The 14,584-nt window shown below is 47.4% G+C and overlaps 2 protein-coding genes and 1 pseudogene across 2 annotated transcripts; all 3 read left to right on the forward strand.

Annotated features, from left to right (window-relative positions):
- Window positions 1-245: 245 nt before the first annotated feature.
- Window positions 246-3,219, forward strand: LOC117849469 (metacaspase-4-like; annotated as a pseudogene).
- A 915-nt stretch (window positions 3,220-4,134) lies between these two features.
- Window positions 4,135-7,358, forward strand: LOC117849468 (metacaspase-6). The gene is made up of 2 exons (XM_034731032.2): window positions 4,135-4,728; window positions 6,229-7,358. The coding sequence occupies exons 1-2, from the start codon at window positions 4,380-4,382 to the stop codon at window positions 7,122-7,124; spliced, it is 1,245 nt and encodes a 414-aa protein (XP_034586923.1). The 5' UTR covers window positions 4,135-4,379; the 3' UTR covers window positions 7,125-7,358.
- Window positions 7,359-7,910: 552 nt separating this feature from the next.
- On the forward strand, window positions 7,911-10,515 carry LOC117849467 (phosphoglycerate kinase, chloroplastic). Its single transcript, XM_034731031.2, has 6 exons — window positions 7,911-8,307; window positions 8,863-8,940; window positions 9,040-9,300; window positions 9,458-9,775; window positions 9,881-10,039; window positions 10,140-10,515. The coding sequence occupies exons 1-6, from the start codon at window positions 8,116-8,118 to the stop codon at window positions 10,344-10,346; spliced, it is 1,215 nt and encodes a 404-aa protein (XP_034586922.2). The 5' UTR covers window positions 7,911-8,115; the 3' UTR covers window positions 10,347-10,515.
- The last annotated feature ends 4,069 nt before the right edge of the window (window positions 10,516-14,584 follow it).

The raw sequence follows: 14,584 nt of genomic DNA on the forward strand, positions 1-14,584 counted from the left end.
GTCCTACTATTGCACGTGGCATGACTAATTCTATAGAGACGTGACTAATCCCATTTCATATCAGCACACATATTATAGTGGTAATTTAGTCATGTCAAATCACGTGGCGTGATTGAAGGAGGTGATTGAAGTATTAGTCGCACTAAAGGGTTATCAAAAGGATTAGTTTTTAAAAATATAGATTGACGTGAGTTATTTTTAAAAAATTAGTTTTGAAAGGGTTAAAATAAGAAAAATACAGGGGCTGCCTCAACGACGTGTCCCGGATGCGGCGGTGCCTCGTCGACCGCTTCGGCTTCGACGCCGCAGACATCCGCGTGCTCGCCGACGCCGACACGTCCACGCCGCCGCCCACGGGGGCCAACATCCGGCGGCTCGTCGGGGACGCCCGCCCCGGGGACACGCTCTTCTTCCACTACAGCGGACACGGGTTGCAGCTCCCCGCCGAGACCGGGGAGGACGACGACACCGGGTACGACGAGTGCATCGTGCCCGGCGACGGCAACCTCATCAAAGGTCCGGCTCTCCTTTGCGCGCTGGTGTGCCTTTTCATTTGTTGTTAGCTCTGTCTCAACTCATTAGCTGGGAATCAAACGGTAGTTGGTGCACTTTGTTTTTGCATCTGATAAATAAAAATACGATTTGAGGTTTACCCAAGCTTAAAAACTATCTGCATCTAGTAAAATGCAGTTATTTGACAGTATTTTTCATGACAAAATATACTATCTGCATCATTTTCACGTGACAATTTTTGACACTTACTTGAATGATAGTGGTTAAAGTTTCTAAAGTTTGAATGCACATTTCAGTAAACACCTATTGAGAAGGAAGGGAGCAATATTTTGTTATTGCATTACAAAGTCACAATGTTTATTAATGAAGTACACATAGGGGGTGTTTGGTTCCCTTTGCTTATTTTTAGCATGTGTCACATCGAATATTTAGATACTAATTAGGAGTATTAAACGTAGACTATTTACAAAACCCATTATATAAGTGGAGGCTAAACGGCAAGACGAATCTATTAAACCTAATTAGTCCATGATTTGACAATGTGTTGCTACAGTAAACATTTGCTAATGATGGATTAATTAGGCTTAATAGATTCGTCTCGCCGTTTAGCCTCCATCTATGTAATGGGTTTTATAAATAGTCTACGTTTAATACTCCTAATTAGTATCTAAATATTCGATTCGATGTGATGGGTACTAAAAATAAGCAGAGTGAACCAAACGGGTTTGGACCATAGATTTCTGGTTATATGTAATAGTGGCTGCATCCCTTAGATCAAGCTAGGTTTAGCCAAGTAAAGGCTTGATCAGGTAAACATGCTAGAATCTGCATGTCAGTCGGGACTTCAACGTTAGAGAAACCTGCCCAAATCCCAGCGAACCATTTTATCGTGCCATAGGCCCCGTTTTCTTCCACTGACTTATTTTTAGCACCCGTCACATCAAATGTTTAGATACTAATTAGGAGTATTAAACATAGACTATTTACAAAACCCATTACATAAGACGAATCTAAACGGCGAGACGAATCTATTAAGCCTAGTTAGTCCATGATTTGACAATGTGTTGCTACAGTAAATATTTGCTAATGATGGATTAATTAGGCTTAATTAGGCTTAATAGATTCGTCTCGCCGTTTAGCCTCCACTTATGTAATTGGTTTTGTAAATAGTCTACGTTTAATACTCCTAATTAGTATCTAAACATTCGATGTGACACGTGCTAAAAATAAGACAGTGGAAGAAAATGCCCCCATAGTCTGCTTGTGCCATTTGTGTCTATGATGAGTTACACACTTGTCAGTTGACACTAATTTTCTTGTATCCACTGCAGACCAAGATTTCAAGGAGCTCGTGGCGAAAGTGCCTGATGGATGCCTCTAACCATAGTATCAGACTCATGCCACAGTGGCGGCCTGATCGACAAGGCCAAGAAGCAGATTGGTAACAGCACTCGTCAGAACAAAAACCAGCACCCGGATCAGCGAGAAACGCGGCCACCTTTCTACGCGTCCCTCCTAGGCATCGTCCATGGCGCGTTCGAGTCCCTAAGCATCCACCTCCACCGCCGTGGCTTCCAGCAGAGCAGCCGCAGCCAGAGCAACGGAGCCGAGCTGGACACGAAGGCTGAGGTAAAGGTAACCACACACGCCAGCGTCAAAAGTCGATCGCTGCCTCTCCCGGCGTTCATCGAGATGCTCAGGGAGAGCACCGGGGAGGACGGCGTCGGCGTGGGCACGATCCGGACGACGCTGTTCCTCCACTTCGGCGACGACGTGAGCGCCAAGTTGAAGAAGTTCGCGCAGGTCATGGCGGCAGGCAAGCTCCGGCAGGACGGCGAGCTGCTGGAGGGAGACGAATTGGGGCAGGCGGAAACGCGCAGCCGGGCCGCCGCCTCGGGACAGGAGGTTCGCAGCAGCGTCAAGGTCAAGGAGGTCTACGCCGGCACGGCGGCGAGCGTGCCCCTGCCTCGGAACGGCGTCCTGATCAGCGGGTGCCAGACGGACCAGACCTCCGGGGACGCGACCACGGCGGAGGGCGTGTCCTATGCTTGCTCAACAACGAAGAAGTACGGGGCGGTGACGAGCAGGGAGCTGGTGCTCAGGGCGCGGGAGCTGCTGGCCAAGCAGGGGGTCACTACGCAGCAGCCCGGCCTTTACTGCAGCGATGAGCATGCCAGTGTGCCTTTCGTATGCTGAAGCCTCATGCTGAAGCAGTTGTTGTGTTGCGTCATGCGTGGGGTTTGGACCGCAACAATCTGTGTACAATGGAAGTTCATCTCTCAACTTCCAGATTAGCCAATTTAGTTCCTCAACTTTCATTTTTATCGTACCTATCCTTTTGCTAATGCGGTGCTCTATAGTAGCATGAGATTAATGGGAAAAGTCATATTTACCCTTACCTTCTTCTTCCCCTCCTCATGAGGCGATCCAAGCTCCTTGTGGCCGCGTTCGATGACCTGGTCCTCGCCACTCTGCTTACCTCCGAGCTGGGCCTCACAAAGGACGTCATGGACCTGTTGCGCACGGCTTGGGAGCGCCGAGCAACCGGCGGCCGCCATGTCGTGTAAACAAATCTGCGTTACTGACACCCTCCGGCGCTAGAGCCTGAAAGCGGCGGCGCAGTTTCGGTCTCCGGTCCACTTAGCTACGAATTGCCGAATCCCATTCTTCTTCGCCACTGCCATCGACCCTGCCAGGCTGCCACACACCCTTTAAACTTAGTTATCTTGGCGCATGGAGCATCCATTGAAATTGAAACGTGCCTCCGATATGTTGCTCCAGAGATAACGAAGCTAACTCTCTTTCAATTCCCAGCTCTCCAGTCAACCCGAATGAGCTCCTGAGCTGACAGCTGATGTTGACTCAAGCTACGAACTCTCTTTGACTCGCCGGCGACGCAGATCCACCCAACTTTTCCCATCGACGAAAGCTTAGACAGCACGGGAAGGAGGTAAGGGCAAAAATGACTTCTCCCATTCATCTTCTACAAATATGGAGCACCACATCAAAATGAATTTGATCCAAAATGAAAGTTGAGAGACAATCTAAAAGTTGAGGGACGAATTTGACCCCGGAGTAAAGTTGAGGGACCAACACGCCTATTTTGAAAAAAAAAGTTACATTCTTTGAGTGTGTATTTATTCATGTAATCGGTACGTTTGTTTCAAGCTTTCTACAAAATGGCAAAAGTTGTTTTCACTTTAGATAACTTATATAATTCTATTTCCATTGCTAGTGCGCACGATGACATATATTAAGACTACCGCTATGGAACTGTCATATCATGATGGTTCACCAAGTAGATGTGTCCAGTCCAGTCTACTCATATGATTGATCACTTACTTGATCAACGTGTCGATGCTAATGTAGTTGTTGATGGAAATACCAGTCCATTTGAACCTCCCAAACATAACTACCTTCAGCTACAACATTGTCTCGAAAAACCATTCCACCCAACTGGGAATTCACTTCAAATTTCATCACAAATTATACTCCAATTTTAGCAAAAAGAAAAGACGAGCAATGACTTTTGGATCAGCCAAATCCGACCTAATTGTTTCATTCCCCAGTGCACGGCCACTTTAGCCGACGCTGACCCGCGTCACCAGCCAATACAAAAATGGCGGGGGGTGGAGGGGAGGAGGCAATGAGCACCTCGCGCGACAGCACTCAGCAGCTCCACCAGGCACCAGCCCAGCACCGAGGTGCCAGGCAAGAACGCCAATTGGGCAGCTCGTCGCCGTACCAACCAAACCTTTCCTTCCAGCCACCGCCTCCTCCGTCGAACGCGCCAAACGAAGCACACGCGTGGCCAGGCCAGCCGGCGGCGGCGTCGCCTCGTCGTCCCCCAGGCAGACGACGCGACGATGGGGCAGAAGCGCGCGGTGCTGGTGGGCATCAACTACCCGGGCACGGACGGGGAGCTCAAGGGCTGCCTCAACGACGTGTCTCGCATGCGACGGTGCCTCGTCGAACGCTTCGGGTTCGACGAGGCCGGCATCCGCGTGCTCGCCGACGCCGACCCGTCCACGCCACCGCCCACGGGGGCCAACATCCGGCTGGAGCTCGAGCGGCTCGTGGCGGGCGCGCGCGCCGGGGACACGCTCTTCTTCCACTACAGTGGCCACGGCCTGCAGCTCCCCGCCGAGACCGGGGAGGACGACGACACCGGCTACGACGAGTGCATCGTGCCCTGCGACCTCAACCTGATCAAAGGTGCGCTCTTCCTGCTTCTTGGTGCTGAGCACTCTGTTGCCGGTTCTGTTTGAAATGGACAGTAGCTATCGTTCAGAGGCACTCTGCTTGTACCTGATCGCTACGTTTTGGGGTATGAAATTTCGGTTGGGCGTATGATAAGGTTATGGATTTGATACGTAGATTCAAAGACAAATCTATGAGATGTGCGTTCGGCGAATCGAACCTTAGGGACTTGAAATATTCTTGAAATGGAGGGGCTGAATTGTTGACTGAAGCAGGAAGCAAATATATCAACACAGGTAGCTTGAAGGGTTTCATCCTGTACGAGCCATTCTCAATGCAAGTTTCATATTTGTGTTTCCAAGAATGCCACGTAAGCAAGAAAACATTTAATTTTCATGGATCATAGGTCACACAAAGTATTATTTCATCTTTTGTTGTTTTCAAAACTACATGCAAGGCACAAGTTGTGTTGGAAACACTGTATACATGGTTTCATCCTATGAAACTAGTTTCCCCTCTTACTTCATAAATAGTGTGCCATGTCATCAAAATTGACTACATGGCAGCTTATTTATTGTCCATAAAACTTCCACTGAGAATGGCTTATAAGTATTCTTATTAGTGTTGATATATTTAATTGTTGAGAGTACTGCTTACAAATTGTTGGTGAATAACGAAGCATGCATATTGCAAATTTTCGGATGTAGAAATGTCTTTCGAAGCTTTACCATGTTAAACAAGTTATCTTAGACCAATCAATTGAGGTAGAATCACTTAGACCAATCTAGCCTAAAAGTCATACTTGTTTTACTTTTTTTATTGCTATTACATATCCGAGGTCCTTTTCTTCTCCCACATATGAACTTTTGTTTTTTTTTCTTGCCTCGATGCCTCTTGTTAGAGTTTAAGGTATAGGATGTGGGTTCTTGTCATAAGAGTTCAACGTGGCTAAATGGAGGGTCGTGGCGGCATGCGACCTGTTTGCTTCAGCTTATCAGTCGGCTTATCAGCCACCGAACAGTGTTTTTGTCTCATAACAAATCAACCATTTCAGCTTTTCAGCCGGTTTATAAGTCCAACGGTACAGACAGACGCGGTAGGGAGGAGGTAAGGGCGACGAGAACTACGATGACAGTAGTGGGAGGCGGTAGCAAAGAGACTGTTTTGGAAGAAGCGAGTGGATACAGAACAAAGGTTGTTCATAATTGGATGCCAGTCTAACGGGCACGAGATTCGGGTGCCCTGTAAAGGGCGGGTGCCCTGTAAAGGGCTTATGTTTGACAGTTTGTGTTGTGTCAGCCTCTTGCTCCAGAATCAGAAGCCGAAACAAAAAAGGTCGAGCCAAGAAAGGGTGTTCAACAACCAGACCACGTTATAATCTGCCAATCCACAGCCTGCCTGATCCGTGACCGTGATTTTATTCTCTTTGCAATAATCTGCTTCGGCCATTCGCACATCAGCTCGTAATTGAGCTCATTCGTCACGATCATCCTAATTTCCGTGCACGCGCTGCAGACCAAGACTTCACGGAGCTCGTGGCGAAGGTCCCCGACGGCTGCCTCTTCACCATGGTCTCGGACTCGTGCCACAGCGGCGGCCTGATCGACAAGACCAAGGAGCAGATCGGGAACAGCACCAAGCAGAGCAAAGCCCAGCAGCTTCGTGACCGAGACATGAAGCCCCCTCCCGCCTCCGGGGCCGGGGCCTGCACCTGCACCTCCCTCCTGCGGATCATCCATGGCGCGCTCAAATCTCTGGGCATCCACCTCCCCTGCCATGGACACAAGCAGAGCACCCAAAATGGCGGCAAGGAGCCGGACGCGAAGGCGGAGGCGGAGCCGCCCGCAGACGCCGCCGGCGTCACCGCCAGCACCAGCCGGTCCCTGCCGCTGCCGACGTTCATCGAGATGCTCAGGGACAAAACCGGGAGGCACGACGTCGGCGTGGGGTCGATCCGGACCACGCTGTTCCACCACTTCGGCCACGACGCCAGCCCCAAAATCAAGAGGTTCGTGAAGGTCATGGTCGCCAAGCTCCGGCACGACGGCAAGGAGGTCGAGCAATCGCACGCTCTCAGGGCGGCCCTGGAGCAGGACGTGCACAGCGTCGAGGAGGTGTACGCCGGGCCGGCTGCTGCGGCGGCGGCCGGCAGGGTGCCCCGGAACGGCGTCCTGGTCAGCGGGTGCCAGACGGACGAGACCTCGGCGGACGCGACGACGCCCGACGGCGTGTCGTACGGCGCGCTGAGCAACGCGATCCAGGCCGTCCTCGCCGAGGGGAAGCGCGGGGCGGCGGTGACGAACCGGGAGCTGGTGGTCAGGGCGCGGGAGCTGCTGGCCAAGCAGGGGTACACGCAGCAGCCCGGGCTCTACTGCAGCGACGAGCACGCCAAGCTGCCCTTCATCTGCTGAAACGAACCAACACCTGCGCCGTGTCGACTGTCGAGTGGTGTACTATAGCTTTGTGCCTTTGTCCACGAATTCTTCTTCTTCTTTTGTTGTTCTCAGGCTAATTTATCGCTTGCGGAGGCTACGTTGTGTTACAGAATTGACATTTCTATTTGCACCGTGGTGTCGTGTCATTGTGTGATGTTACCAGAAGACGTTGACCTTGGCAGTTCTACTTGCCAAGCTTGCAGTTGGCCACGTCCACGCCCGCAGTGAATTCCCTACCAGAAACAGAGAATCGACAGTAAAAAAATGGCAATGAACTGAGATCTAGCAGTTCCTTGGCAGAATATGCTTGGGAGTTGGGAGAAATCCAGTGGGTGGCGTTGGAGGCTTGGAGCGATCTGCGTTTTGCCCCAGCTCACGGGCACCACCAGTGATCTGAACTTTCCGAAGCCCGGGACTGGGAAGCGACGGCGATCCCAAATCACACATAGTGACACAGGACCAGGGGAAATCGAAGCCACGGAGCCCCCACACGTCGCCATCGCCGTGATCGATCACCGCCGTTTTCCTCCCCCACTCACCCACCGGAACCATCGTCCCGACTCCCGACCTCTCGCCAGCGATAAGCAAATCCTCTCCCCGTCCTCTCGTCCACAAAGCCCTCTTTCTTTACGACCCCAAAGCCCCTGCCCTCCCCTCCTCCCGCCCACCCGCGTCACTCCGTCTCTCCGCTCCGTCCCACCCGCCGCTGCCGCCGCCGCCGCCGCCTTCCAGGATCCAGATGGCGTCCGCGGCCGCGCCCCCGACCTCGCTCTCCCTCGCGGCCCGCGCGGCCACCAGGGCCGCCGCCGCCGCCGCTGCCACCCCGCTGCGCAGGGGTGGGCTCGCGGCGGGGTGCCAGCCGGCGCGGTCGCTGGCGTTCGCGGCGGGCGACGCGCGGCTCGCGGTCCACGTCGCGTCGAGGTGCCGGCAGGCGTCGTCCGCGCGGGGGACCCGCGCCGTGGCCACCATGGCCAAGAAGAGCGTCGGGGACCTCACGGAGGCCGACCTCGAGGGGAAGCGCGTCTTCGTGCGCGCCGACCTCAACGTGCCGCTCGACGAGAACCAGAACATCACCGACGACACCCGCGTCCGCGCCGCCGTCCCCACCATCCAGTACCTCATCGGCAAGGGCGCCAAGGTCATCCTCTCCAGCCACTTGGTGAGTCTCCGGCCTTCCCGTCTCACATCTGATTTGGTGAAGCCGTGCTCTTGGCACGCACAGACAATGCAGGAACTCAGGACTCGTGGAATCCGGGCGTTTGTGATCATGTGATTTGCTTTGGTCAAGTAATATATGGACACTGGCTATTAGTCGTGATTTTGCTTCCTGTGTTATACTATACCGTTTCTGGGCACAAATTGGGCATTGCTACAAAGGTGGAAGAGATGTTTTAGAAACAAGAGTTTAGTTACAAAAGGAAAAAGTATGATATTTTAATTCAGCGCCTGCTTGTAACTTTAATCTTAGAAATTTGGTATCTGACTGCTGCTCTTCGGGTACACACACAATGTAGGAGCCAAGGACTTGTAGAATGATATTGTTCAATTATGTGAATTGTTTATGCACACTGGCTATTAGTTGCAAATTTGCCTTTTGTGTTGATTGAGTTTCTCTGAAAGATTGCTGGACTAAGATATTAGTTCAGAGACAGCTGCTTATATTGCTTAATTCATCCAATTTTGATCGCATCCCCCTTTTCTTTTGGATGTGCAGGGTCGCCCTAAGGGTGTTACTCCCAAGTTTAGCTTAGCTCCCATTGTGCCACGGCTGTCTGAGCTTCTTGGCATTCAGGTATTCATTTCTTCTACATCATTGGTACTTCAAACTGACTCAGATGTAGTATTTGCTAATTGATTGTACTCATTAAACCATGTCTGCACTCGCAAATAGGTGCAAAAAGCTGACGATGTTATTGGCCCTGAAGTTGAGAAATTGGTGTCTGCCTTGCCCAACGGCGGTGTTTTGCTCCTTGAGAACGTAAGATTTTACAAGGAAGAGGAAAAGAATGACCCAGAGTTTGCTCAGAAGCTTGCCTCCCTAGCAGATCTTTATGTTAATGATGCATTCGGAACAGCCCACAGGGCACATGCATCAACTGAGGGAGTTACCAAGTTCTTGAAGCCTTCTGTTGCAGGGTTCCTTTTGCAGAAGGTTAACTTTCTTTTCTATGTTTATATTCCATTCTTGAACTCACAGACACTATGAAAGGCGGTATTAAAAGAAAAATGCTATCTAAAGTATAAATTTTAAAATATTTTTTCTTCTCCTCCTCAAGCTCAATCTGAACCTTTACAAAATGTATTCACAGGAGCTTGACTACCTTGTTGGAGCTGTTTCGAGCCCTAAACGTCCATTTGCTGCCATCGTGGGTGGCTCAAAGGTGTCATCCAAGATCGGGGTTATTGAGTCCCTATTGGAAAAGTGTGATATCCTACTTTTGGGCGGTGGTATGATCTTCACATTTTACAAGGCACAAGGACTCTCTGTTGGTGCTTCATTGGTTGAGGAAGACAAACTTGAGCTCGCGACATCTCTCCTTGCAAAGGCAAAGGAAAAGGGTGTCTCCCTTATGTTGCCAACCGATGTTGTCATTGCTGATAAGTTTGCCCCTGATGCTAACAGCCAGGTTTGTTGCATCTTGTCCATTCCTATTCAGCAGACTTTTTGTATTGAAGTGAAGCATCTCTTAATTCTGCATAGGGAGAAACTTGACCATAAATTTTTTCTACAGATTGTTCCAGCATCTGCGATTCCTGATGGTTGGATGGGGCTGGACATTGGTCCAGATTCTGTTGCTTCGTTCAATGCAGCCCTGGATACAACCCAGACAGTCATCTGGAATGGGCCCATGGGTGTTTTTGAATTCGACAAGTTCGCTGTAGGAACTGAGGTAAAGCCCTGCTTAAATATGCTGATGCAGCTTTACGATTACTATCTAACTGGGGAAAGGTTACAATGAAAGAAACTTAACCCTGATATCCCTTTCGTAGGCTGTTGCGAAGAAGTTGGCAGAGCTTAGCGGCAAGGGTGTCACAACCATCATTGGAGGCGGAGACTCTGTTGCAGCTGTCGAGAAGGTGGGAGTAGCTGATGTTATGAGCCACATCTCAACGGGAGGAGGTGCCAGTTTGGAATTGTTGGAAGGAAAGGAGCTTCCTGGAGTTATTGCGTTGGATGAAGCCGTTGTGACTGTATGAAGCTAAGTTTTCATTTTGTTTCACCTTCATCTTCGTGGACCAATGTGAACTTGGTACATTCTTGCTTGCTCCTCGTCAGCCGTTCGACATGTAAGAGATCAATGCTTTATAGAGCTACTGGAAATTGTTTGAATAACTACACAAATAATTACCTGGGTCATAAACTAAACCCTAAAGGGCACTAGAGCCTATGTCCGGACCTGGCGCAGCGGTAAAACTCTCCACTTGTGGCTCGGAGGTCCTAGTTCCAACCAACCTCTTTGCAGAATTTTAAACAATTTTGCAAGGGTAAGGCTCTCTAGTTGCAGAATTTTAAAAGAATTTTGCAAGGGTAAGGTTGTCTAGAAATTCCCTTCCCCTGACCCCACCTTGTGTGGGAGCTTTCGCACTGGATACGCCCTTTACTTGGGAGCTTTTGTACCAGCAGGACCTGCTTTACTGAGCAAGGGTGTGAATTTTGTTTTCTTTCTCTTTGCCAGAGAAGCAAACTTTAGGGCGCTACCCCTTGGAAGGTAGATGTACATTATGGAGGTCTGCTACTCAAAATTCTCGTGGATCTCAGTCTGGAATCAGGAAACTTATTCACTCTCTACTTTTTGATGAGCTTTGCTCTAAGATGTCACACATGTCTTTACAAGACGAAAATGCAGAAGGAATCCAGAAAAAAAAAACTACAGGTCACGGACTGCTCATCTATTATCTTAATACAATAGTGTTAAAAGAAGACACTACGTTCGTCGAGAGGATCTAGAAATTACCACGTTAATCGGAAAAAGAGAAGAGTATATACTGTTAGATTTTATGGAGATTTAACAGCCTAGACTAGCTCAAAGAGTCCATACTAAATAAAAATAATAAATATGCCTAAATTCGGAATAAAAAAATAGAACCTGATTTCTATATGGATTGGATCCAAATCACTGATATATGCCATCTATATTCAGCTATTAGTTAACCATATATCTCTAAGACCTAATTTGGCAAGCACGTGGTACTCAAGAGCCTACCAAACATGCTGTTGTGCCGGTGTAGCTCATGTCCACACGCAATTTACAATGTGCCACAATGCTATCTATATATGGTCGCAAACACATTCATTTTTCGCCAAAATCAGTATAGTGTTATACCATCCATTAAAAAAGCCACCACGTTCGTCCAGGATCTAAAAATACCCACATTAATTGAAAAAATAAAATGATATATACCATTGAATTTTATGAAGATCTAACAATTTAAAATAACCTAAAGAGTCCATATCAAATATGGCTAATAAATAGCTATAATTTCGGAACTAAAAAATAGATATGGAACTACATGGAAGATAAATGTGCCACAATGCTATCTATATATGGTCGCAAACACATTCATTTTTTAGACTTCGCCAAATCAGTATAGTGTTATACCATCTATTAAAAAAGCCACCACGTTCGTTCAGGATCTAAAAATACCCACATTAATTGAAAAAAGAAAATGATATATACCATTGGATTTTATGAAGATCTAACAATTTAAACTAACCCTAACCTAAAGAGTCCATATCAAATACGGCTAATAAATAGCTATAATTTCGGAACTAAAAAACAGATATGGAACTACATGGAAGATAAATGTGCTAAGTCAAGACATCTCGCGCTCTCGCGTTAGCATTAGGGGATGTACCAATGATGACAACTATGTGTATTAGTATTAGTATTTAAGAAAACAATTTGAGATTTTTTGGACAACGAACAACAAAAGAAAAAACAATCGGCACCCTCCATGCATATCTAATACACTTAATCTTAACTAATTCACATTTTTTTAAAAATGATTCTAAACGATAATGTAAGCCTAAATTATATTCATAGATATATACGATGTAACATATTACTCTTTGGACCCTTTCAGTTCGGACAAAAATGTCATCTAGGTTCGGGGCAACATCTGCTTCTTTTATCCCTTTATAAATAATATTTATTGCAATTTTACCCGCAAAAGAATGTTTACTGAGTTTTATATATAATCAACTCAAGTCGTAGATCCTCAATAAGCATTTAGTGTTTGCTTCCGGTTGAATCTCCATGCTCAAATCAACAATGACGCCCAAACAAAATCACAATGACAGCCTAGAGGCCGAAGCAGCGGCGTGAACATGAATCACGATGTGTGATGGTGCTGCCATGGCAAAGCAGCAACCGTGACCGCGTTGCAGAAGAGCAACAACACAATCATGGAGTTGGTGAGGAGAAAAGAGCAGCGGCACGGTGCATGGCTATGGTGAAGTGGTAATGAGACCCTATCTTTGGAGACAATATACAGAGTGACGACAATGCATGGTTAGGAGTAGAGAAGAGCAATGGCCGACCTGCGATCAAGGAGAGAAGAAGAGACATGAGATTCAAGCTGTTGGTAGCGACGACCTGCAACAGATGCTAGAAGAGGAAAAAAGGAGTTGATTTTGAGTTCCCAAAAAATCTAAATAACAAATAAGTTCTCTATCGACTCTCTCCAAGCTCCAAGCAATGAAGCTAGAACTTCAAGACGCATGGTCACGGGGTTGGATATGTCCAAAACAAAGAAGGCTCGCAAATCAACTAATGAAGTTATCTCAATTAAACCTGTTCATGATGAGAAAGCTTGGTGAGCGCTATGCACAGGAGTGAAGCAGCACCATGGGCATATGGAGACGGGTGGAAAACAAGATGCAACTCTTGACAGGGTTGGTGATAAAGCAAACCATGTTGAAAAAGGCAAATAGATGTACGAGCTTTGCCTCTTGGCTCTGGCAGGTGGCTTCACCTGGATGCTCTTGCTTGGTTGAGTTTGGATGACAGACTAATGGACGCCCCACATACTCTTGCTCTGCTTTGATTGAGAAGAGGAGGTAATGCAGGGAAGGAAGAAGCACATGAGAGGCCACGACTATTGGACATGTAGGCATGCATCGGTGAGACGGTGAGCACGAGGAATCGGCATGCATTAAAAGATGCTAAAGGGGACTCGAACATGGCCAAGGTGCCGACCGGAAGCACAAGCCAATTTTATATTTTTTTGTATCTCAAAATAATTTAAATGTCAAAATAGAAAAAAGGGCTACTAACATCGCTTGAAGTTACGACTTACAAGGTTTGTTTCTTTGAGCTCACATATGAATATATGCTCTTGATGGATTATAGTTGCTCCGTTTCGCTATATATTGTTGACTTTTAGAGAATATATAGGTATGTTTGATAGAGATCCTACTATTTCCGGTTCAATGCGGGAGGTGAGTCTTTGTCGAGAAGTGACTCTGTGTCGAGAAGTGATTCTCTAAGTTAAATTATCTATGGTTCTCTAGGTTAAATTTAAGTATAAAGTGATCCTAAACGGGAAGTTAATTGTGATAAGTTACTTTTTCCAGCTTCCAATCTTTTAGTTTATTTTAGAGAACCACCTCACGGTATTAGTCTAGAAATATTTCACTGCAAAAGACTGTCTAGCAGAGCTTTTCCTAGATGGGAAGTCCACTAAACATAAATAATGTGTTGTAGGACGACAAATCCACTGTATACCCCTAATTAAATACTTTGATATAAGAAAGTTAGTTATACCATGATATTTAATAATATATGAATACCAAGTCACATTTATTTTCATAAAACTCAATACTTTCTTGGTCAATGCAAATGTATAGTGAAACAGAGAAAATAGCGTAAATGTATTTTAATTGTGTATTTATGCTAGACAAGTAGACAACCTGGTAGGGCAAAATTTTCAAGTAAGAAGAAGCAAATAATGTGCTAAAAGAGCATTTATATTAAAAGTATATATCGTAGAAAATCTAGCCTTCGCTCAGCATCAGCAGCCGATTTGCGGGGAATCAAACATATTTTTAACCTCACAAGTGCCAGCTTAATGAAATCAAAGTGAATGTTGCTTCTGCAAAAGCAGTTCCAGTACATATAAACGTGCTGGTCCGCTAGCTACTGCTCCTATCTGAAATTAGCATTACAAAGTCGCAGCGGCTGACAAGAAAGCAGGCATCAGCAGATGCAGCTTATTCCCTCTCTATCTTGATATAAACCTTCCGGTTTGACCTGATTATCGTCTGTTCGCGTGGTCGCACGCGACGGCCGCATCGTGCATCGATCACCGTCGCTGGCTCACCGCACGAGCTTCGCCGCCGGTGAGCGACTTGCTGCTTCCACTGCATCAGCCCCCGTGACGGTGAGGATCCCCCGCCTGCCTCTCCTTTCCCCTCTAACCCTTCCTCTCCACCA

Source organism: Setaria viridis, chromosome 3, assembly GCF_005286985.2.
Source record: "Setaria viridis chromosome 3, Setaria_viridis_v4.0, whole genome shotgun sequence".
Lineage (NCBI taxonomy): Eukaryota > Viridiplantae > Streptophyta > Magnoliopsida > Poales > Poaceae > Setaria > Setaria viridis.